The sequence below is a fragment of the Cyprinodon tularosa genome, unplaced genomic scaffold (genome assembly GCF_016077235.1).
Source record: "Cyprinodon tularosa strain WSP-4 unplaced genomic scaffold, ASM1607723v1 ctg279, whole genome shotgun sequence".
NCBI lineage: Eukaryota > Metazoa > Chordata > Actinopteri > Cyprinodontiformes > Cyprinodontidae > Cyprinodon > Cyprinodon tularosa.
In genome coordinates this window covers 1,121,569-1,145,499 of record NW_024038984.1, presented here as the reverse complement: position 1 = coordinate 1,145,499, position 23,931 = coordinate 1,121,569, and the positions used below count along the sequence as shown (strand labels likewise).

At 36.5% G+C, this 23,931-nt stretch overlaps 1 protein-coding gene across 4 annotated transcripts in view; it reads left to right on the top strand.

Annotated features, from left to right (window-relative positions):
- Nucleotides 1-22,746, top strand: part of kdm4c (lysine (K)-specific demethylase 4C) — a 53,172-nt gene extending 30,426 nt beyond the window's left edge. For 3 of the 4 annotated variants that reach the window (XM_038290289.1, XM_038290287.1, XM_038290288.1), the window contains exons 18-22: nucleotides 8,139-8,333; nucleotides 10,571-10,741; nucleotides 14,527-14,646; nucleotides 21,548-21,640; nucleotides 21,742-22,746. In XM_038290289.1, coding sequence (XP_038146217.1) covers nucleotides 8,139-8,333; nucleotides 10,571-10,741; nucleotides 14,527-14,646; nucleotides 21,548-21,640; nucleotides 21,742-21,909 — 747 coding nt within the window. In that variant the 3' untranslated portion in view covers nucleotides 21,910-22,746. The remainder of the gene's footprint in view (nucleotides 1-8,138; nucleotides 8,334-10,570; nucleotides 10,742-14,526; nucleotides 14,647-21,547; nucleotides 21,641-21,741) is intronic. The other variant, XM_038290290.1, reaches the window with a different exon arrangement.
- Nucleotides 22,747-23,931: the final 1,185 nt, after the last annotated feature.

Genomic DNA, 23,931 nt, shown 5'->3' with positions numbered 1-23,931 from the left:
AAAAAAAAAATAAACCTGAATCCTCCAGATATAATAAAACATATGCAGAGCCACTGGTGAAGATTCTCCGTCAACCAGGTCATAGTCATTCCAAAAAACTTTGTTACACAGTTTGAAGGCCTGGTCAGCCAGGCCAACAATACCCATAACAAACCCCCTTTCTGAGGCATAGACCAGTATCGGGTATTGGAGGCTAACAAAGAAGCCAAATGACTCCCTATTATTAAGGGGTGGACCCGTTTTTCCAGTTCAGTTTGCATTTTTCCTAAACAAAAACAGGACTTTCTTTTGGACCATTGTATAAAGCTTCGAACCCAACACTAATTCTGACATTTTGAATTGAAAAAGCTTCCTGGACGGGAAGCGAAACGTCTTCAATCTTGGAAATAACGTCCGGTGAATTGTTTTTTTCACCTTTTTGAAACATATGCAGAGCCTTTAGCCATTTTCTAAAATATGACAAAAGTGTTGATGTAGTTTATAGTCACAGGAAGTTTATTCCAAAGTCTGGGTGCCATCAGCTGGAAAGATTGATCCCTACCAGTTGAATCTCTACTGAAGGGAATTATTTATACAAAATCTTATTTATTTAACTGAGTATAAAAGATTATTTCAGAGCTTTAGTCAATTTTGAATGATTTATGATCGGTGATGAATTGAGAATGATGCTCAGAGGACATTAAGCTGTCATAAAAACTCCCAGATTTCTGAGACGTGAGTGAACAGTGGAGCCAATAAAACTGAAATGGTGCTTAGTTATAGAGGAAAAATGAAACTGACGGGAAAGATAAGGATCTTGTTTTAATTTGCGTCTGAATCAAAAAAATATATCATTACCTCACTCTTTTATTTCTGATCAATGATTGGCATTCATATGATGAGCTGTTCCAGAAGATTCTCTAAAGCTGCGAAAGGTTGAACTCAAGACAGAACCTTGAGGGAAACCCCACAAGACAAAGAGCATTCATAATGTTTATTTTTGCAGCTCATTAATTACTCATTAAATGAGATGCCGTCACATGTGATAGAGGAAGTCTAAGTGAGCTGTGGTGTCCCTAACATGAGAACGAACACAAAATGTTGACATTTTCAGCTGGTGTTCTGTCAGCATATGCTGTCAGATCGGCATACGTTCTTCTAATACGCATGTGCGCACATGGGCAACAGGGAATTATTCCAACATTGAATTTTAGCAGCAATGTACCAACCAGAAAAAAACATGTTTATTTTAACTTCTAAAAAAGAAAATCAGCTTTAGATGATACTGTTATTTCTTGGATGTGGAAACGGCCAGACATGATTAAAGTTTCCGGGATGTTGAGAGAAGAAGCCTCTATAGCTAAAACCATATTAGTTGAAATTAATTTAAAATAAATTAATTTAATAAATTTGGTTAGATATTTTTTTCATGTTTAAAATTATAGAAGGCATTGGCTGTGGTTTATATTGTGACATGGAATTTATTTAGACTAGTTAAAAAATAATTGTATGCCGATTTGACAGCATATGCCGTTCTGACAGAACACCATTCTTTAGCATGTTACGTTAGCGATTAGCAGGGTTAGGGAAGATGTTCGTGTGTACTTCCCATATAGTTAAACCCTAATCTTAATGCTAACACTTTTAAATCTTACCTTCATTTTATTTTTCTTCTTTTGTACAATAAAGGACAGAGGCTAAAAGCCCAAAATGATTCTGAGCTCTTCTTCTATTTTGGAAATAGATAACTTTAAAGTTAGCCTGACGTAGTCCTACTCAATTCTAGTCAGAATATGAGTCTGATACTGCTCCATAGAGCTGTGATTATGGGGCGTGTTTCGAACGAACCAGGAAAAAAAAATGCCTCTGCACTCAATTGGATAGACCTACAACCAATAAGAGCAACGGAGTGCGTGACGTATGTTAAGCGAGGCATAGTTGTTGTCCACAAAAATCAAAGCGTGCAGTTTCACGCCTAGAATAAGAAGATGAGCCTTGATCGCGTTTCTCTGTTCCTCTTTTAAAATTAATTTGCTGTCGATATCTTCTAGAACAGACCTAATAGCAGAATCTACACACCTCAACTCTCCAGCGGCAGCCATTGTTGTTGTCACCCAAGCGCGCTTTGGTGACGTGGTTGATTACATTACTGTTGATCATCTGTCCATCATCGTATAAAGCCCGCCCTGACAATTTGATTGGCCTGCCAGATATTGTGCGAGCATACTCACGCTACTACTGAGCAATGCCAGACCGAACTTCCCAATGTAGAGTCTGGTTTCAGCATAAAGTCAAATGTTTTTGCTGGGGTACCAGTCTGCCTCAACTTGTGTTACTATGTTGATTCAATTCAATGCAATGCTGAAATGGGGGTATGTTGGTTAATTATTGGAGTTTGACCGGTTAACAGCTAACACAGTTAGTGGTATTGTTTAATGCAGCCAGGTGGGCTTGTGAGCTACAACAGTGAATGTGCCTTATATATATTCAGGGCATTTTCTGTTTGAAGAATAATCTAAAACTGAAACAAAAACAGAAAACCAGATTTTCTAATTAGTTTTTTTCCTCTGCTCTGTGTATTCTGCTTAGTTATGTTGAGTGTTTCCACCAACAGTAATACTCTGCGAGTGTGTCGTCTCTTTTATTGAGAGTAAAAATGACAAGACGAGGGAAAAAAAATAGATCTCACGTAGTATTTTAAAATAAATAGATATATGAATTAGTGCAGCAACTAACGATTATTTTGCAAATCGATTAATAATCATATAGCCAATGGTTCCTTAAAGATTTTTTATGAAATTAAATCAGGTGAAACTAAAGTCTTTCCATTAGAAAGAGCATGCTGACAGAAGAAAACTTTTTTTTTTTAAATCTGAAACGCAAAATATTTATATATATATATATATATATATATATATATATTTTTTTTTTTTTTTTTTTTTTACAATTTTCATATAATTACTTCTTTATGTGGGTCATTCTGTCAGCTAAAGGCATGCTTTACAGTCTCTATACTCCAGTTATCGATTAATTGATTCCTGAATTAGTTGACGATTATTTCAATAATCAATATATTGCGGTTAATATCATTAATTGTTTCAGCCCTAATATGAACCCAATAAAGGCAGTACTCAGCCCTTGATTTTGCTGATCATTACCAAGGAGCTTATGTTTTTAGTCGAGTTTGTGTGTACATGTTTGTCTGTTCGTATCTATACAGAATAACCTGAAAAGTTAATAATGTATTTGAATGACAATTTTAAGAGAGGGGCTCTTCATGCCAGGGAACAATCCACCCAATTTTGGTGATGATCCAGGTCATAACCCAGATATAGGTTTTTGTTTTTTTTTTGTTTTTTTTTAATTAATTTTTTTTTTTTAAGGGATTCTTTAACGTTGTGAAATAGTGAATTATGGAGGAAACCAGCAGTTTCCCTCTAAACCAGAGAGTGGCAGCAGTGACTATTAACACCTTCAGCTTTGGGCTTAAAAAGTCAGGATCCAGTCATGCGAGTTTTAGCTATAGGTTTAGGTCACAATATGAGGCAAAGTTGTATTATTATTATAACTTTATTATCAGAATAACCCATTTACCCGTTGTATCATGTTATTGAGTTAGATGGAAAGCTTTATTGTATTGTTGTTTTGGTTAGTTATTACACCTTTAAATCCTATTTAATGATGTCTCTCTCAGCATATCATTTTTGTACATAATGCATGAAATTCAAGGACATATCTTTATAAAATGAATGTCATCCTTTTCCTTGTATTCACAACAAATTCATCACACAGACTTTGTCTTTAATTGAGATTTTATTTTTTTCCCTTCACCAATCTCACTTTTTAAATCATTTTTATTTGAATGTTTTTCCTGGTTGCCACGTGTTTTAAAGTTTGCGTTGGACTCAATGCCACTGCAGCAGCCCAATGCATTCATAATTCACCACCACGCAACACATGCATTCATAATTTACTGTGGGAATGTTCTTAACGCATGGCTCAACACGGGTACCCAGATCCACTTTGCTTGAGGCGCATGTATTGGGAAAAAATCCTTAAAAAAAGGTGATAAATTTACTGTCCTCTTTACTCTTGTTGGGTTAGGGGGAGTTTTTAACTAGTGTACTCGTTTTCCTTTTGGCTGACGCAGAAATCGCAATAAAAAAGGTTATTTTAGATGACAGACTGAATCTGGTCAAACTGTCCTCAGGGGATATGTGTTGACAGTAGGGCCACTTTGGCCTGACATTGCTGTCCATAGCAGAGCAGGTGTGGGAACAGGCTCCCTTAAAATGTTTTTTTTTTCTTACTTGCACCATCCTTTTTTGTTATTTCTGGAGTTTTAAGAAAAGGCATTTGCCTCATTATGGATTTCATCTCATCACAATCATGTTTCAGAACATTAGACACATGTTAGTGATACAAAAATGAAGTTTTTGAACGAGTGATTTTATTAAGCAAAAAAAAGCTAATTTGACAAACACTGCCAATGAGGAACAGTAGCTGCCTTTTAGATTAATTAAATACTGTAAATGCTTCTGGTAACAAATTATATGATGCATTTTTTTTATTTTTTCTGTGTGAATTTTGGCCAAGTTGCTTTAAATTGTTAAAATTGGATGTTTTTTTTGTTTGTTTTTTTACATGAAATGACTGTTTGAGGACACAACAAATTAAATGTATACCCTGAATTTAAACCTTTAAAGAACCTCACCAGTTGCCATACACCGACTTTACAAATCTCTAAGCCAGGAGCTCACTCTGGTTACATTTAAAGGCTTGAACATGAAATGATGATGATGACTTTTTTTCTCTTTATATAATTTCTGTTGTTTACACTTCTTTGTTCCAGTTGTTAGTAAACATAGGTGTTATTCATTTTCCCCATTACAATATCAGGTGACCGTATCATCTTAAGAATAAGCCTACTTCATGTTGCTAGACAGGTTCTATGTAGATATTACTAGGTTGTAAATGATGCGTGTGGCTATTCAAACTAACCCAAACAGTATGATTTATCACAGTGGGTTCATTCAGGGTTTGGCATATATTTAGAAAGCATATTTTTGTTTTTTACTCGGGTTATTTATTTTTATTTTTACACCAGCTAATTCATGTTTCACATCAATGCATTCTCTGGTGATCGAAAAAAAAATGAAAATAGCATTTACAGATTGTTCAAAAGTCTTTCTGGGGAATTACTTTAATGCATAAATTACATTACCACACCGCAAGAGGGAAGGCTGGGCAGGTAAGTGAAGTGAAAAGTGGAGCACAGATGGGTGTTTTAAGGAAATGAAGTGAGATGGGGAGGCCTGGGAAGGGGGTGAAAGAGGAGCAGCAAATGTGTTGGGTTATAATGGGAGGATGTCGCCTTTATCTTCTCCTTAAGAAGAGAATAAGAAGTGGAATCTGTGAAAGAGACCGAGGCCAGTGTCGCAGCGGGAGAAAAATCGAATTGATGGGCTGCTTGGTGCAAAAAAGCTGCAGGATGAACTACAAAAGCATTCATTTATTTATTTTTGTATGACAGCTGTGTGAGTGTGTCGTTGTCTACTGGTTGTTGCAAAAGGAAACCCCACGACAGCCAGCTCATGACACTGCTAGCTTGTTGTGAAAATCTTTAAACTCTGCTGTTTTCTATTTTGGTGCCTCTTTGTGTTTAAACAATACTGTAACTTGTGTGTGTTGAATAACTTCTTCTCGTTTCACGATATTAACTGGTAAATTTAGCCATATAATTAATTTCAAAGAACTGTAAAGCTTTATAATTATTTCAGTTGTTAGGGAAAGAAAAAAAAATAGTTTCATAACTTTTTTGGGGCCTATAAATAATTTTCTTGGTCTATTCTTTGCAAAAACAACTGCATGAATCCACCATAAAAATCCTTCCAAGACAAACAAGGTGCTCCATTCACATCTACTTAAAACCAGGAGTAAACCAAACTATTTGAAGGGCTGCAAACAGCCCCCAGACCACACTTTGGACAGCAGTCCTCTATATAGTGTTGTCATTGTTTATTTATTTGGCAGATTAAAGGCAAAATTTTTAGAGACAAATATTCAATTCAATTCAGTTTATTTATTTAGCGCCAATTCACACTACATTTCATCTCAAGGCACTTTACAGTTCACCAGATCATACAGTCAAATTGATTCAAAGTTTTCTATCTAAGGAAAACCAGTTGCTTGCATCTAATGCAATCCCTCACACTAAGCATTCTTGTAGCGACAGTGGAGAGGGAAAACTCCCTTTAAACAGGAAGAAACCTCCAGCAGAACCAGACTCAGTGTGAGCGGCCATCTGCCGAGGCCGACTGGGGTTGGACAGAAGCAGAGATACAAAAAGCAGCTGTGAAAGGCGGCCCCGTCCAGGAAAGGCACAGCAATGCAGACGAGCTCTGAGCCAGCTCCTATGTCAGAGGATGAAGAGAGCACATCAAGCCAGTCACAGTCAGAGAAACAGGACTACACTGGAAATACAAGCCGATCTCCAACATTTATAAACAAAGGTGTTGATAGCATCAGCACATCTGATTCTAATATAAAAATTTGCACAACTTCTAGACTTCTTATGAATATTTTGGGAAATTATTTTGACTTTTCATTTTACTATTACATGTATTTGGATTTTTATTTAATTATTTTGAGGCCTAATCAACATAAGTTCAAGGAAGTCTCGTTGTCATGGCAATGTCAAGCAAGCTAGTGGAAGAAGACTAGTAAATTTACATAGTCTAATGACAGAAACAAGGAGGAAATATGGCACAGAAATGCATTTCTCCACGACCTCAGAACGCACCTCAACATTTGGACACCTGTAACCAGGCAGGGTACCCTGCCTGTAGCTCAAAGTAAGAGCATGGTGCCGCCACGTACTTTCATATCTATTCTTAAATTTTAACGTAAGATTTTTTGTGTAATGGATATAGAGAACTGTTCACTAACGTTTAAATAGTCTTATAATGTAGTTATTTCCTTGTGGTTTGCGGAAAAGGATTTTGGAGCCAATAAAGTCACGTGTGACATAAATACAGTGACTCTGGTTCATGACAGCTGACCAAATCTATGTTGTTATAGTGTTATCGTGAAGTTTAAGTAATAGCTGAGATATATTCATCTGAGAACTGATGTCTGTGTGTTACAGATCCTGGTTGCGTGCACTGAAATGTATATGGCAATAAATTTCAATCTATTTATTTATTTTATTGTGTTTTAAATAGGCCTTTAGGCTCATAGGTCTTTTGTCCAAAAAAAAAAACAAAAAAACTTTCACAGCACCCCCTGTTCAAAAGTATTTCCAACTGGACCTGGTAAAGAGGAAGAAGAAGCTGAAACCTATATTATTTCAACAACAACGCAGCAGAAATCAGACTTCATAGAGAAGACCTTGTTGTTCGGGTGGAATGAATGTATTCTTTTACGGTAGTTTGATAGGCTAGAGTAGAAAAAATAACAACTTTTAATATTTATCTTGTTATATTGCTATTACAGAATTTATAAATTGATTTTGTTGTATGCATGTTTCTTTTTCTCCTTATCATGCAGCCTTAATGCTCCAGTTGCTTTTGAATCCAAAGGAGTATGAATATGAATGTCTGGATTTTTTAAAGGATGATGCTGTAGTTAGTGAAATGTTTATGCTGTACACAAAAATATGAATCTGAGCTTTTAAATCTAATGCATTTCATTAAAATAGCCTTCATCAAATGCAAACAGTATCCTGACAGCCTAAATGAAGCACGCTGCTTGAGGAAAAATAAAGAAAACATGCTTGACTCATTATTTCTTGTGGTTTCCTGGCAACCAGTGACAAATTTGGCATCATTTAGTTTTTATTTATCTGTTCATCCTCGTCCCTCTGCTCCAAATTAGAGTGTATGCTGCTTGCAAAAAATGTTTCTTTGAGCACAACTGGGACTATGGCAGCTCTTAAACAGCCTCATATATTGCACCATTTTTCTGTTGCTATTTCTGTTTGTTGATATTTTTTTGTAAAATTCATGTCTGTACTGAAGGTTTTAGTCACGACATGGAAAGTTCTCAGCCTGTGCAAACTTGCTAGGAAGTAAAAGAGCTTTCCTCTTCTGATTCTTCTTTTAACATCAAAGAAAGGAGTCAGGGACTGATGGATTGGTATCTTCTGCCTCTGTTTACAGAAATGCATCTATTGTCGCAGCCGTTGCGCTGGGAAGCGGCAGGCAGGGGCTTGCATTCAGTGCTCATGTGGCCGCTGTCCCACCTCCTTTCACGTGACCTGCGCCCATGCTGCCGGGGTAACCATGGAGCCGGACGATTGGCCATATGTGGTGTCAGTCACCTGCCATAGACACCAGTCACGGAGTTCGTCTGCTGTAAGTTAAAGGATAGAGGTTTACTACAGCCGGCGAGACTCGGGTTGTGTTCAGGTTTTAGTCGACTCTAATATGAATGATTCAGTAAAAAAGTGTCCGTGTTTAAACCACAATGTTGGATAAAGAAATGCTCTTTTCTTCTTGCTGCGTGGACAGATGATTTTACTCGTACAGTGTTTTGTTTGTTTTTTTCTATCTTGTTTTTAGGAGCCTCCTTTTTTCAGTGCATTTATTTAGTGTTGGTTTGACTCTTACAGTTAAAATAATCTTTAATAAAATACATAATGACATAAGGACATTTTTGAGGTCTGATCAGATCAGATTAAGCCTGAGAAGAACGTCAACACATCGAGTACAACCCATTGTTGTATTAATTTTGAACACAATCCAAGTCAAGTAAAAAGGACCTTTTGGTAATCTTGAAATTGATTTTTCGCCGGCATTATGCTCTTTAACACCCATCGTTAATACGGATTTTATGTTGTTACTTCCTTTTTTTTTTATATATATTTGAGCTCATTTAATTTCAAACCTTTAAATATAATGTAAAGGAAGTCAATCTATGGGTGATTTAATCTATTATTTCAGTGGTCTTAGAGGTTTGTTGTTGAATACAAGAGAACAATATTTATTTCTTAATATTTATGTCATGAAGCACCGTTTGATCCGTCAACCAAAAATGGCTGTTCACATAAACTAACTAGCAGTTCCAGAGGGCTAATTCTATCACATCCATCTCTACAATTCAGCACAGATTAAGCTTGTGTTTTTTGTTTTTTCTTTTGTTCTGGCTCTCAAAATTGTTTCACAATTAAATTGACAAAATTCTGGCTAGTCTTGAAACAGAGACCAGAGCACCGTATCATGTATTGGATTTCATTTAATTCTGATATTAGGAGGATTATTTGTCAAATTAGTAACATGGTTAATCTGGAGGGACTGTAAGAGCCAAAATTAAGGTGGACACAATCTGTCAATAGGTTTTTTAATTATACATTTTTATTTAATTACTATTTATTTACTAATAACAGGCTATTTAATCAGTTATTTATTGTGAGTACCTCACAAACATCAGAAGTTCATTTTACAAAGTATTTAATCAGGGAGGCTAAACACAAATACATGTAGAGCTGCAGCAAACGATTATTTAGAATCGATTAATCTGTCGATTATTTTTTTCGATTCATCAATTATTAAACGGACAACAAAAGGTGCCTTAAAGAAGACATTAAGCAAAATTAAACCAGGTGAAACTAAAACTTTTCAATTTAAGGAGTTTGGGATAGAGCATATTGACAGACGAAATTTTTTTTTAAATCTTAAATGCAAGATGTTTACATGTTTTTTTTTTCAACAGTTTTGGTATATTAACAGCTCTTAAGTGGGTCTAAGTGGGTGATTCTCATTTTGTTTATAAAACAATTTTAGCTATAACATGATGGAATGGGATAAAGGATAATTTTTTATTGTAGAAAAAAACTCACAGCTTCATTCTTTCTTTCCAAAAATATTGTTGTGATTGCTTTGTGTTAATCAGATGAAATGTTCCACCTTTAACCTTTACAGCCACACTCCCCCAACCAAACCCTCCTAAATCTTGATAAGCCAGTTTGCTCAGAATGTCCCCCTAATTCTCCATCAATGTTAAATGTTTTGAATGTTTTCTCCTTCTTTTTGAATATTGGAGTTCAAACAGTCTTGAAATTACTATGAAAAGAAGAGTCAGGGACACAATGCAAGGGAATATCTACTGTCGCCAGATGCTCATCCAGAAGGATCGAATCCTTGAGAGTCAACGACTCGATGCAATCAGCTGGGTTTCCTTTGATAGGAAAACTTTTCACCAGTCTCACATTTTGACCCCATTGCATTCTCTGTAAAGTGCCTGTGTGTGTTGTGAGTCGGCGCTATATAAATAAACCGAAGGAAGTGAAACACTTCTCAGGTTCTCAGGCAGCCGACATTTTTTCTAATTTATTCTTAATGTCTTGTTTAGAGTGGAAGAACTTGAATATTCTGCATGATTTGAAAACCCAGTTTTTACCCCAAAATGTTACTATATATGAAAAAATTTAAAAGCCTTCAAGGCAGCATAGATTACTACTATTTCTGTGTTGACAGCAGTGTAAAGTAACAACACTACTGACAAAATAAAATGTTTATCTAAGATTGGTGGTTTGGGATAAAGTATTATGACGCCATTTTATGAGATGACACCTTTCTGTCTCTTTTCCTAGAATCAGAGATTGTGCCAACCTGTGATCTCACTGGGACAGACCGTGATCTCCAAACACAAGAACCTGCGTTACTACAGCTCCAAAGTAACAGAGATCACCTCGCAGACTTTCTACGAGGTCATGTTTGACGACGGCTCCTTCTCTAATGATACCTACCCCGAGGATATCGTGGTGAGGGGTTCTTTGATCACTTGCTTGACTAATTGCCTTACAGCTCATGGTTTTTTAAACCCTGTAGAACAAATTTAATTAAATGTTGAAAGATGTTCTTTTGTCAGAAACCATTTTGCAAATTGTTTGCAGGGTAAATTAGTTATAACACAACTTACAATATGTGAGACCCGTTTTACAAAGCAGGTTTACTGAAAACTCTTACATTTTCTAAACGTTGAATCAGGGAAACTCTGATTTCACTTCACAAAGAAATTTTTCTCATACTGAAAAAACAACCTAGAAATAAGTAAAAAAGGGCTTAATTAAGTGTATTTTCCCTTAGTTTGAGTCGGAAAATAAGATGATATGCCAACAAAAATAGGATTTTTACTCTTAAAACAAGATCATTAGATAATATGCACTTTATTTAAGATAATGAAATTGTTTTTTTCTTATTTTAAATGTAAATTGTCTTGTTCCGTTGGCAAATTGTCTCACCTCTTCAAGAAAAAATGCACTTATGTTAAGAAAAAAAGGACTTATTTAGATTTATATACTTTGAAGTGCAAACCCTGTTGTTGTTACCGTAGTAACATTCTCCATAAAGCTAACCTGGTCAGGAGCAGGTTCTCCTCAATAAACTCAATGTCCTCTGTCTCTGCATCCCTAAAGCCAATCCCCTTGTTTTATTACCCGATTTAGTCAGGAGATTTCTGTTGTAGTTTTGTGTAAACAATTAAAAGAAAATAAGTCAGTAGGTCCATTAGAGACATTAGGTGTTAAAAACACAAAGTGTTTTTGACAAGGATCCAATAAAGAATGAGCAACATTAATTCACAGAGAATTAAACATTCATAGGATCATCAGACTGTATATATGTCCTTTCACATTTATAAAGTTATATTTATGAGCGCTGCTGTCTTACGTCACAATCACTTACATCCACAACCTTATCCGTCCTCACATTTGCAGCATTACATATTAGACACATTACGCTTCTTTAAAAAAATATCTAACAGAACTAGATATTGGTGGAAGACGTAGATGTTTTTGATAACAGAATTATAGAAAACAACTTCACTTTGAAACAGCCACTTAGTGTTTACTGTGTAATGGAATACAGAATCAAAATGAGGAGGAACCCATGAAATGATGCACAGGTCCTACCTGTTAGAAGAACACTTTAATGCTTCATCTTCACCTGCTGCCAGGTGCAGTTCTGTCCCGTTAGACTGGACCGTAATATAATAAGCTGGTCCATTACCATTCAAGCAATAAATTAGTTTTCCCTGTAATGTAATCGTGGTAACAGCTGGGTATGGAAGGCCGTTTATATGTTTATAAGGTTGTCTTAATGTACTTTTGATATCTGAAAAAAATTTTTTCCTTATCAAAATGAACTTTTCACTCAAAACGACATCCTTAATTTCTAAAAGAAATTCTAAAGATGTCTAGAAATGAATTTCAGATTTCCATATTTCCACTGGTCATTATTAGTATTATTTTCAACAGAAATTTTTTTTTCAGATATCATAAATGCATATTCAGTTAAGCTGATAAATGTCAAAATGGCCACTTAATATGTGTCAACATTTCTAAGTATTTAATTGTAATTCTCACTAGTACAAATTTTTTTTTATACTTTCTGAAAGTGTAATCTGTTATTACAATTCTTTCTAGAACTGTAATAACAGATCACATTTCTAGAAATGTGATTCTGACCAGGAATAATTCCATTTAAGTGATCTAGAAATGGAAAAACAGAGAGGAGTGCTTTTTAATAAATGTTAAAATAGCCTGCCATATAAACTGCCTTTATATAAACTTACACATTAACTCGAGGAGCAGTCTTCTCCTACTTATCTCGCTTTACTTTGTCTTTTAAACACATTATTTTTTCCATTTCTGCTTTAACATCTCCATTTCAAATGGTACTTCCTATTGTCTGTTGTCATGGTGACTCTGAGCTTCAATGATCATGGCTTTTCATACTTTGCAAGTGCACAACTCTGAGTGGACCTCCTTAGACTTACACAACTTTTAGTATAATTTTATATGCACAGTGTGTATACAAAATGATATTTCGTTTAGTACAGCTTTTCAGACAATTAATGAACATTTCCATTTCATAAAGTGCAACAGTGATCAAATGTAAACAGTGTGGGGGAAAAAAACAAGGTGCAAGAATGCATTGATATGGAACTTCAGTGCATTAATATATATGGTGCAAATATGCAGCATCAGTGTGATGCAGAGTCTGTGACATGATTTTTTTTTAGCAGACTTCAGAAATCAGAGTTAATTAAAGTAACTCAAATCGGGCACTATTAAACCAAAAACTTAATTTTCCAACCTTAGACTAGATCAGTTTAGAGTTAAAGATTTGGGTCTGATTTTGTTAGTTTTTTTTGGTGAAATGGGCCTCTGATGGGAGTCATCTGGATCAAGATGTGTTTTCTATAAAGCTAATTGTTACTGGATAAGAACAGTGTTTTCATATTTAATAACATATTTTTTAAATATCTTCACACCTTAAGTTTTTATTTTTAATCATTAAACTTTAATATTTTGTCTTGGATGAGTTGGCTTAAAAATGTTCTGTTTATATGTGTGTGGTTCAGAAAAAAAAAAGTAAAAAGCTCCTCCTTTTAAAGCTTGTCAGAGGGCCTGTGGCCATAAAAACGGTTTGGTTCTGAGGCTTCTCATAAGTTCACTGAGAGAAAAATAAACATAATAAGTACATTCAAAACTTGCCAAAGTTCCCCTTGCAGCATTTCACAAGCATAAACATAATCCACAAAAAAAAGAGACATGGAAAAAAGGGTTTTAAAGTTACAATAATCCAGATCTTTTCAGTTCTCTGACAACTCCTTCCACCTTTTATTTTGTTGCATTTTACAGTGAAAGGTTCAGAAAAATCCCTGTTTTCCAATTTTAATGTACTTGCAGAAACAGTGTGTATAAATATAGAGGGTCCTATACACATATATAGTGTATACATTCTTTATAAATATATATATAGATCATCACACATAGTTAGGAAGGTATCCGCACCTTATTTTTCTTGCTGTCTGACACCAAACTTTCCTTTTTAAGTCTGTTATTTAAAGGACAGAATACTCAGACCACTTTTTGGGGAGACTTTTTTTGTTTGAATTCAGAGGTCTACCAGCAACCATTCAGACATCCACTCAGAGCATAGGGGGGGATTGGAAATAGCCATTTAGATTGATTTGTGTATTTATGTAGAGTGGGAAGGAGTACCCAGGGAAAACCCACACATGCACATGGAAAAGTTTAAACACAAAAAAACCTCGGAGCGTCTTGCTGCAAAGCAACAGAACAACACTACACAGCTGTTTCAGCTCTGGTAAAACTTCTTGATCAGAAATATGAAATAGTTCCTCGTTTTCTTAAAACACAGCATCTCATGAAAGGTTCCTGTACAGCCTTTAAAATGAAAGTGTTTTCTCAAAACAACTTAGTTTCAGGGGTTTATTGTCTCTTGATCAACACAATAGTTATATTCATGCATTATCTCTATATTTAACTTGTGCCATTCATTGGATGTTCATTTATTTTTACCTCATTAGATGCGTTAATATCAATAATTATCAGTCTCCATTATTTCCTGATTATTTCAAAGAACTTCTTAACTTCCTCACATTTAAGCCCAAAATGAGAGAAAAGTTGCAAACTCTTTGCAACTTGATTACGAAAATAGTTGATTACGAGAATAAAAAAACATATTTTAACTCTGGTGTTTAGCCTTTGTATCTAACAACTCCCTCTTGTATTTTCAGAGTAGAGATTGTGTGAACCTTGGTCCTCCTGAAGTCGGGGAAGCTGTTCAAGTAAAATGGCCTGATGGGCTTTTTTATGGTGCTAAATACCTGGGATCCAACGTTTCCTACATGTACCAGGTAGGTTTGCACACAAGCTGCACCGAACCTTAGTCCGCTCCTGATTCTCAAAGATTGTTTAAAAAGAAGAGTTGTAGGTCAGAGGAACCGGCTGGACTTGTTGAACTCCCTCAACATCCAGTCATGGTGAGACTCCCGGGGCCCCCCCATCTTTCTCTGAGAGGTGGAGCGAGAAAAGGAGAGGGATCTCTTGGGAAGCAGATGTCGTGGCTGAGGAGAAGATAAGAGATGATGGGGTGGGAGGAAAAAAGAAAGGATGTGTAGGAAGCAGAAGGTAGTCGGAGAGACAGTGATAGAAAATAGGTCGAGGGATGGGATGGAGAGAGTGAGAAGCAGAGGATGATGAAAAGGAGGTGCCAATCTGCATTATTCAAACTCACTGAATAATTCACTTTGCTCAGGGTCTCTGGGCTTCCACTTAAAGCTTTATTTAGTCGTGCTGGGCGTTAAGCATTAGTTATGCACAAATGCTTCTGTGACGCACTCTCTCAGCTGGACATGGGTCAGATTTTTATTTTTTTCTAAGCTTGAACAAGAATTTTCCATTTACAATCTGGTTTTAAATTTGGCACAGTTTCAGCCGCGGCCTCAGCTTCCAAAGGTACATTTTATTTTAAACACAAAACATGATTTTTAAAACTGAGTCAGCAAGGATTAGAAAAGATGAAAGTTTCTATCTGTGCCACGCTGATGTCTGTCTGCTTTGCTGAGGCGAAGCGAGGAACAGATTTCAGTTCTATAGACAAAGTTTTGATTGGTACATGTAGAGCCCTACATGATCAGGGGGCCTTGTCTGGCTGTGACTCCATCCGGGAGAGAAAGATCAGCTGTGCTGCTGCCATCAACACCCTTGTTTATAGATGCTGGAGATCGGCCTGTTTTCCAGTGTAGTCCTGTTTCTCTGACAGTGACTGGCTGGATGTGCTCTCTTCATCCTCTTATATTGGAGCTGGCTCCGAGCTCGTCTGTCTGGCTGTGTGTTTCCTGGACGGGGCCGCCTTTTACAGCTGCTTTTTGTATCTCTGCTTCTGTCTCCTTGAACCCCAGTCGGCCTCGGCAGATGGCCGCTCACACTGACCCTGGTTCTGCTGGAGGTTTCTTCCTGTTAAAAGGGAGTTTTTCCTCTCCACTGTCGCTACAAGCATGCTTAGTGTGAGGGATTGCATCCGAGTCAATGAGTCAATGCAATCAACCCGTTTTCCTTAGATAGAAAACTTTGAATCAATTTGACTGTATGATCTAGTTGAACTGTAAAGTGCCTTGAAATGACATGTTGTGAATTGGCACTATAGAAATAAACTAAATTGAATTGAACTGAATTAATATCCATCCGGTTTGGATCAGCTGCTCATGCTGGGTCCCCTGGGTCAGCTGATCGGGGGTTCGTTGGTTGGTTCTTGAGAAAACTTAAAAAGCACCTGGGTGATTCTCTGAATTCGGTGCACTTTGTGTCCCCAAAGGTTTACCTCAAAGATTTTTATATAAGGTAGACAATAAAGAGAATTTAAAAAGAACAGATGGAAAGATCCATGTGTCTCTGCTTTATAACACACATCCATATCCTAAAATTTAAATTTTTAAAGATTTTATGGGCTGCAGAAGATCAGAGGTAAGTGAGATGAGCATGTCCCCTCGCACCTAAAGTACTTTTTCACTGAATGTAAAACAAATAAAATAGCTAGAAAAATCTTTTTTTTTTCTGCTAAAATTATTATTTGCATGTTTACTCAAAGCTGAATAAAAGAAATATGAGAAAAATAAACAAATTATTGACAAAATAGCACTATTTGATCATGTCCCTCAGTTTTTGTTCAACCCCGTAACGGCAAACCAATGTCCCCTTTTTTAAAATATTGGTTCAGTCCAACTTCAACCACACACAGGAAGTGACATCACTCAAGTCTTTTCCCTCTCAAACTGTGAAGGGAGGTAAGTGTAGGCTTACTATCTCACCTACATTTCATCATTTTTATCCATAAATTAGCATCGTCAACCTCAACCTTTCAACACTGTTACATGTATAAATGATATTTAATATTGTTTGGGAAAAATAAAACAATTATCTTTGAAAAATACTTGAATTTCTTGTTTTCCACATGCCATAAGCTACACCATACTGCTAGCTAATGTGGACTTATAACTACTTTTAGCTTTAATCTTCAACCCTGTAACATTCAACCCCGTAACAAAAAACATTGTTACGGGGTTGAATTATTGTTACGGGGTTGAAGTTTGTTCTGTTGTTAAGCAAGTCAGTCTCTTTTCTCTAAATGTTATTTCATACATTATTTTCAGATATCTGATGGCTAAATCAAATGCAGAGAGGCAAAGAGAATACAGGGTGAGAAGAAATGCAGATTCACAGAGAAGAGAAGAATACCTCAGGAAAGAGCGTGAGCGATGGAAAAAAGATAGAGAAGCAGGGAAAAAGAAATCAATCAGTGACCTGAGTAAGAGAGCTCAAAGACGTAAGCGGAGGGAGTGGCGGAAAGCTAAGGAGCGACAGAAAAGGAAGGCTGAGATTGAAAATGTTGTGTCTGCCTCTCTAACCCCTCCACATACTCCTGAATGTGACTTTCAAGATGAAGTCCAAGCCAGACCAGGGTCCTCACGGTGAGGGAAATATAGTTTGAAGTATAGTTGACTTTAATGATGATAGTTTTAGAAACACTACTTTTTACTCTGCTTTATACATGACTAATATGTTTGTTGTAGCAGTTCCTAAGAAATGACAATTTGTAACATGGAAGCTATGGTTTATTGCTTTTAGAACACCCCCCCCTCACACACACACACACACATATACATACATATATATATATAAACACACACATATAAATATATAAATAAACACACACATATATATTAAGCCTTGTGGTCAGTCATTGCACCATAATTGCTATGTCTCTAGTCATGTAACTACTAATATGCAGAACTAATGATTTCTTTTCCATTTATTGTATGGTTTCATTTTAGTCATTCAGCAGGCAAGAAAGTATCCAGAAAAGCAAGAGACAAACTGCGCAAGGAAATAGAAGAACTAAAAAGGAAACTCAAACATCAGAAAAAGCTCAAAGAAAAATATAAAAAAAGACTCCAGCGAGCAACTAAGAATAAAGATTCTCCAAGATCCAAAGTTTGTCAGTTGCTGAAAAACTGTACTGTGAACAGCAAGGTGAGGAAAACTTTACTGCACCATGAAGCCATAATTTGTGACATCAGGAGGAAGTACAAGAATGCCAGATATGAAAAAGGAAAAAAAAAAGTTGCAGAGGTGGTTGTTGGGAAGATAGTCAAGAAATACAGGCTGCAGAGTTGGTCTGAGAAAATACTGGGCTTTTCAAGGAAGCGTAGGACCTTGTGTGAAAATGAAGACCTGAGTACTAACTTCATGAGACAAACTTATAACAGGTACACTGATAAATCCCTGGTGAGCAAGGTGAAGACATTCTTCACAAGAGATGATGTGAGTCGGATAACGACAGGGAAAAAGCAAACCATAACAAAGAAGAAAATTAAAATGCAAAAAAGATTCCTTGTTGACACTATGAAAAACCTTCACAGGAGGTTTCTGGTAGAAAACAACATCAGTCACATTTCCTATGCCTCATTTTGCCGGCTGCGACCCTTTTGGGTTGTCCACCCCTCCCTCTCAGACCGTGACACATGCCAGTGCAGGTTACATGAAATCCTGGGCTTTCTGGCTGACAAGCTTTATCAGCTTAAGATAATTGGAACTTCAAATTTGGAGAGCCTCACAGAATTCATCTGTTGCAACATTGGGAGCAAAGCTTGCATGTATGGAGAGTGTGAAGAATGCAAGAACAGAATCGTTCCCCTCTCAAGCTCATATAATAGTGCAGAGAAGGTGACATATATGCAGTGGGCAACAGAAGACAAGACAAAATCCAGTGACAAAGAGAGCTCAGTCACAAAAATAACTGTAAAAAAAAACTATTGAGAGCAGTCAGGAGGACCTTGTAGAAAAGTTCCACACATATCTCACTAAGTTTAAGAGGCATTTCTTCAATATCAGGCAGCAGTATGCCTACTACCGTCAACTGCGCAACTGCATGGGCAATGATGAGTGCCTTATTCACATTGACTTTTCTGAAAACTTTGCTTGTAAATACAGCACTGAAATACAGTCAGTGCACTTTGGATCATCACACCAACAGGCCACTCTTCCCACAGGGGTCATCTATGTCGGTGGAACCCAAGAACCAACTTGCTTTTCCTCCATCTCACCATCAAAACACAAGAGCCCAGCTGCCATATGGGAACATTTGAAACCTGCACTGGACTATGTGCAGACTTCACACCCAGAAGTGTGTGTTGTGCACTTCTTTAGTGATGGCCCCTGTACACAGTACAGGCAAAAGGGAAACTTTTTTTCTCTTCAGTACAGAGCTTCACAAAAGAGGACTTAAAGGGACCTGGAATTTTTTTGAGTCCAGTCATGGTAAAGGAGCACCAGATGGTGTTGGTGCTGCCTTAAAGAGATCAGCAGACAACCTCATCAGCCATGGCCGAGACATCAAAGATGCACATGAGCTCTTCAAGGCCCTCTCCGAGACAGACACTTCAATCAAATTGTATTTTATTGAAGAAGAAGCTGTTGAGGAGGCGCTGCAAAGGATGACGCCCAACATTCCACCAGTCCCAGGAACCATGCGCATCCATCAGGTGGTCACTGTTGCGAGTGGAGAGATAACATCACGAGATGTCAGCTGCATGTGCTCCACTTATGGAAAGCTGAAATGTGAATGCTGGAACACAAAGCATGTCAGCCTTGTCAGGAACGTCCCAGCTACTGTGCCACAAGAGCGGGAACAAATCAATTGGGATGACCCAAGGCTAATTGGAGAGTGGTGTGTGCTCATTTATGACAAAGCATTCTATCCAGGAGTGATCCTTGCCACAGATGAAACAGATGTACAAGTTAAATGCATGCACCATGCTGGAAAAACCAAAAACAGGTACTTCAGGAGGATGTACTGTGGTATCCGTTTGATGACGTACTTGAGCTCATTCCAGCTCCTCAGCCTGTGACAGGGCGTGATTCGCGACACATGCAAATTGAGAAAGAGATCTGGAAAAGACTGATTGAAAGATGAAAGAATTGGAGGAATTTTCTTGGGTGCTACTCTTTTCTCATCAGATCTGTTGTTACAACAGATGAGATTTGTTCAACAAACATGAGTTTGCTTTTTTGACTTTGTTCATCAAATATGAGTTCAATGTATGATTTTAAAAATAGTAATGTTTCTTGTTAAGAGTGTAACTGTGTTATTACTCTCCTGATGAGTAATTTTACATTGATACTTGTCAGGATAATTTCTTTTTGTAAGACAAACTTGAAACTGATCTTACATCGCTCACAGTTTTGTCTGTCACTTCAGTGTTCCTCAGAGTTGTCAAGGCTACTTACAATGAAATGCTCGTGCCTGGTCACATCTGTCCTCTTAAGAAGTGAAAACCGGAACTGTCAGTGATGTAAGATCAGTTTCATGTTTGTTCTTCTTCTTCTTACAAAAAGAAAATGTTCTGATTATTAAATTGTAGACAAAGTTAGCACTGTTATTGTGTTGCATTGTTAAACGGATTTCAGAGAGAGATTTTGCTTACAGCATTCAGCCTATACTGTTTATCTAAATAATTTATAAAGAATATTAAATATTACATCCAAAATGTTTCTTTTCTCATTTGTTTTAATGCATTAAATTCAATTTAAATGTGATTAAATGTTTTGTGATTCTTTCAACCCTGTTACAGTGTGAGCCACCCTGTTACAATGTGTTCAACCCTGTTACTTAATACATTTTCAGACTTTTTGTGATAATAATAACAAATATGAGATAAATGCTAGCTGAACTGTCTGTAAAGTTCAGAGGACAAAAGAGAAAATATATGAAAACTTAATCTGGTGTTTATGTTAAAGTATATTTTTGTGATTAATGAAGACTGTAGGTATATAAAGAGGCCATATCATACCTGACAGTCACAAATGATTATTTATAATAAAAAAAAATCTACTTATAATTAGTTATTTTATATAAGGGACAAGTGATTACTAAGGCACTGGAAGAATTGGTTTGAATATGTTTTGGGATTGTACCGACACAGAAATTCAATTGTCCCGTTACAGGGTTGAATTTAAAACAACATATGTGACAAAAAAATTGAGAATAATCTTTGAGATTATATGCCTAAGGTGGGAAAACATATTTTCTCAGAAGTTAAAATAGTCCTAAATCAGACACCATGATCAAAAGCAGAATTTTGTGTTGCATTTTTTTCAGTAATCACAAGATCAAAAGTGCACCGAATTCAGAGAATCACCCACCTGCTTTTATAGGCTTTATTGAATCACAACTATCAGTTCTACACTTTGTCACAGTTAATGTATTTGTTTCAGGTCATATTTATATGTTTATTAATTCTAACTATAACTGAGTGCTTTATTTACTCACATCCTTGTACCCTAATTAACCTTAATTCTTCTTATTTTTCTTTATTTGGCCTTTATTCATTTGTTTCGTCCTTTTTTCCTGTTTCGTCCTTTTTATTCTTCATTTTTGTCCTTTTTATCCATCCATCCATCCATCCATCCATCCATCCATCCATCCATCCATCCATCCATCCATCCATCCATCCATCCATCCATCCATCCATCCATCCATCCATCCATCCATCCATCCAACCTGTCCTTTTCTTTTTTTACAGTATAAACACTCCTCTCTTCCACTCTCCTTCTTATTCCTTCTTTATTTCCTCCCTTATGGCCATCTGACTTTACCTGCATCCTTCCTTATATCCTTTCCTATTCATGTACACATGCTTTATGCACTGCGACTATATATCTTAAACTTTAGCTAATTGCTATTTTATTTAATCTAAGGTGGAGTTTGAAGATGGATCGCAGGTGCTGGCTAAAAGAGAAGATATCTACACTTTAGATGAGGATCTTCCTAAAAAGGTGAAGCGTAGACTTGTAAGTATTAGTAAACCGTACCATAGGTTGGACTGTTTCAAGGTGAAAAAGCCAAGTGGAACATTTCTACTCACTTGTTTCTCTTTGTTCTTGATTTGTAGTCGACGGCCTCAAGTATGCGTTTTCAGGATGCCTTCTTCACCACGCAGGGGGAGAGGAAAAGACAGAGGACACCCAACTCCCGCTTCCAGAATGACTATGTGGCCCTGCCAGGCCTCCGTACAACTGCCAAAAGCACATTGGAGCACCGCAGTCACAAAGGGAAATGAAGTCATGGAGAAAAATCAATGGCAAACGAATGCACTGAATTAGCAGTGGATGAGAGCTGTTGTCTATTTTTTATTTTGCCTCTTCCCTCTGTGTGAGTGTATGCTTTAGTCTTCAGGATCTGCTTCCTTCCATCCTAACGACACAAAGATTCCCTTTGCAACGATCGCAGGAAGTGATCTAACGGAATCTGGGTTCGGCGGACATTTTATTCCCACGATGATTGAGTGGGCGGCGTGACTGCAGGTCGGAGGGGAAGCCTGGGGGGGATTTACATAAACGGGGGGGCTTCACTGCCTCTGTCAGGGAAAAAAACACATAACATTTTCTGAAATCACTAATCCCGTCTTTGTACATTGAAAATTAAGATGATTTTTTTTTTTTTTATATCCTGTTCATGGCCATTTGTTTTTTTGTGGAAGGGTGATTTTGGATTCACTCTGCTTGTTGAGTTTTCAGTTTTGATTTTAGAAGTTTATGTTCCCTGATTGTAATATTCTACATTTCCTTTTCACTGCATGATTAACACTGTCTCCTAACTGCTTCTGCTAGACCCAGTCCAAGCAAACCGTCATGGCTTCCTCTCTGCATGCCTGTTTGTTCGTGTTTATCGCTTCCTCTGGAAAATATTCAGACAGGAATCCATGGCTTTGTGTTGGACCTGGTCTTCAACTGATGTGAAATGCTACTGTTGCTCTGTTAAATCAAACCCAGTGTTGAAATTATTTAAAATTTGTATTTATTTAGTTTTTTGTTCCTTTATTTGTTTTGTTTCTTTTGTTTTTTTTGGCTTGATAGAGGTAAAATACTACCAACTGCTGTAAAAAAAAAAAAAAAAATCAAAGAGAGAATAGCAAGTTTATTTTTTTCTTATTTAACTTAAATGTCGAATATGTCAAACTCGATCAGATGAAAATAAGTCATTTTAAAGAATCAGGGAAAAGAAGTGAATTTTTGAGATGTGAGTTTGGGGGGGAAAAAATGAACTTTCTGAAACTAAATGCAAACATTGAATTGGATGTTGAACATCATTTAGAAATGGTTAATAAAGTATTTCCTGAAAGCATTATTTATACGCTGTTGTTTCTGGATATCTTTTGTGTGATTCTGCATGATAGATCTACTGCGTTTGGGGGTTTAATCTCATAGAGAATAAAAAGTCACGGTTTGGTAAAAAGTGTACGATTAAAAACAGCTGAGGCTTAAAGTTAAACTTTTCAGCATTTAATGATATCAACCGGTCATGTCATCATTTTGACCAATTTAAAATAGACATCTTAGTAAGACAGACAGACTTAAGGAATGGTTCGTTTCTTTGAATGACTAAAATTAAAACTCAGCAGCCATCTGTAAAAATATTGGTCAAAGAGCTGAAACACTTTTAAATATCTTTTATCATTGTCTTTTTATACTTCTGCAGTTTTTAAAAAAGAGGAAATTCTAAAACTATATCTTAATGTACTCAAATATCAATGATGTAATTAAGGTTTTTGTGACGATAACATTTTTTCCATTAAGGAAATAAGTTATGACTTTTTGCCCTAATTGGCTTTTCTCTTACCGGTACTATTTTATTGCATTACATTATGACTCATCCAGGAGGTCACAAAACACCAGAACAACTAAAACACTACAGACATGACTTACTTCAGTTCAGGAGTTCAGGATTTACAACAAGCTAGAGACGAAGCTGAAAATGAACAAATGAATTTGGGTGTAATACAAAGTTAGTTAAATACCCACTAAAAGGTTAGAATAAAAAGTATTTCTAATGGTGAAAAATTAGTCTCACTGGAACAAAAATTCTAACTTATTAAACATAACTGCTTATTAGAGACACAAAAGGTAAAACAGTCTTTGAAGCTTGAAGGAAGACTTTGCCTCTGCAGCTTTGTGGAGTCGTTGGAGTTCACATTGATTGATTGACCTTATTCATTGCACAGTGGAGAAATTTACTTGTCACATCAGCTCAAATAGTTAAAAAGAGAAAAAGAAAAAGGAGCATGGGTTATATACAGTATATA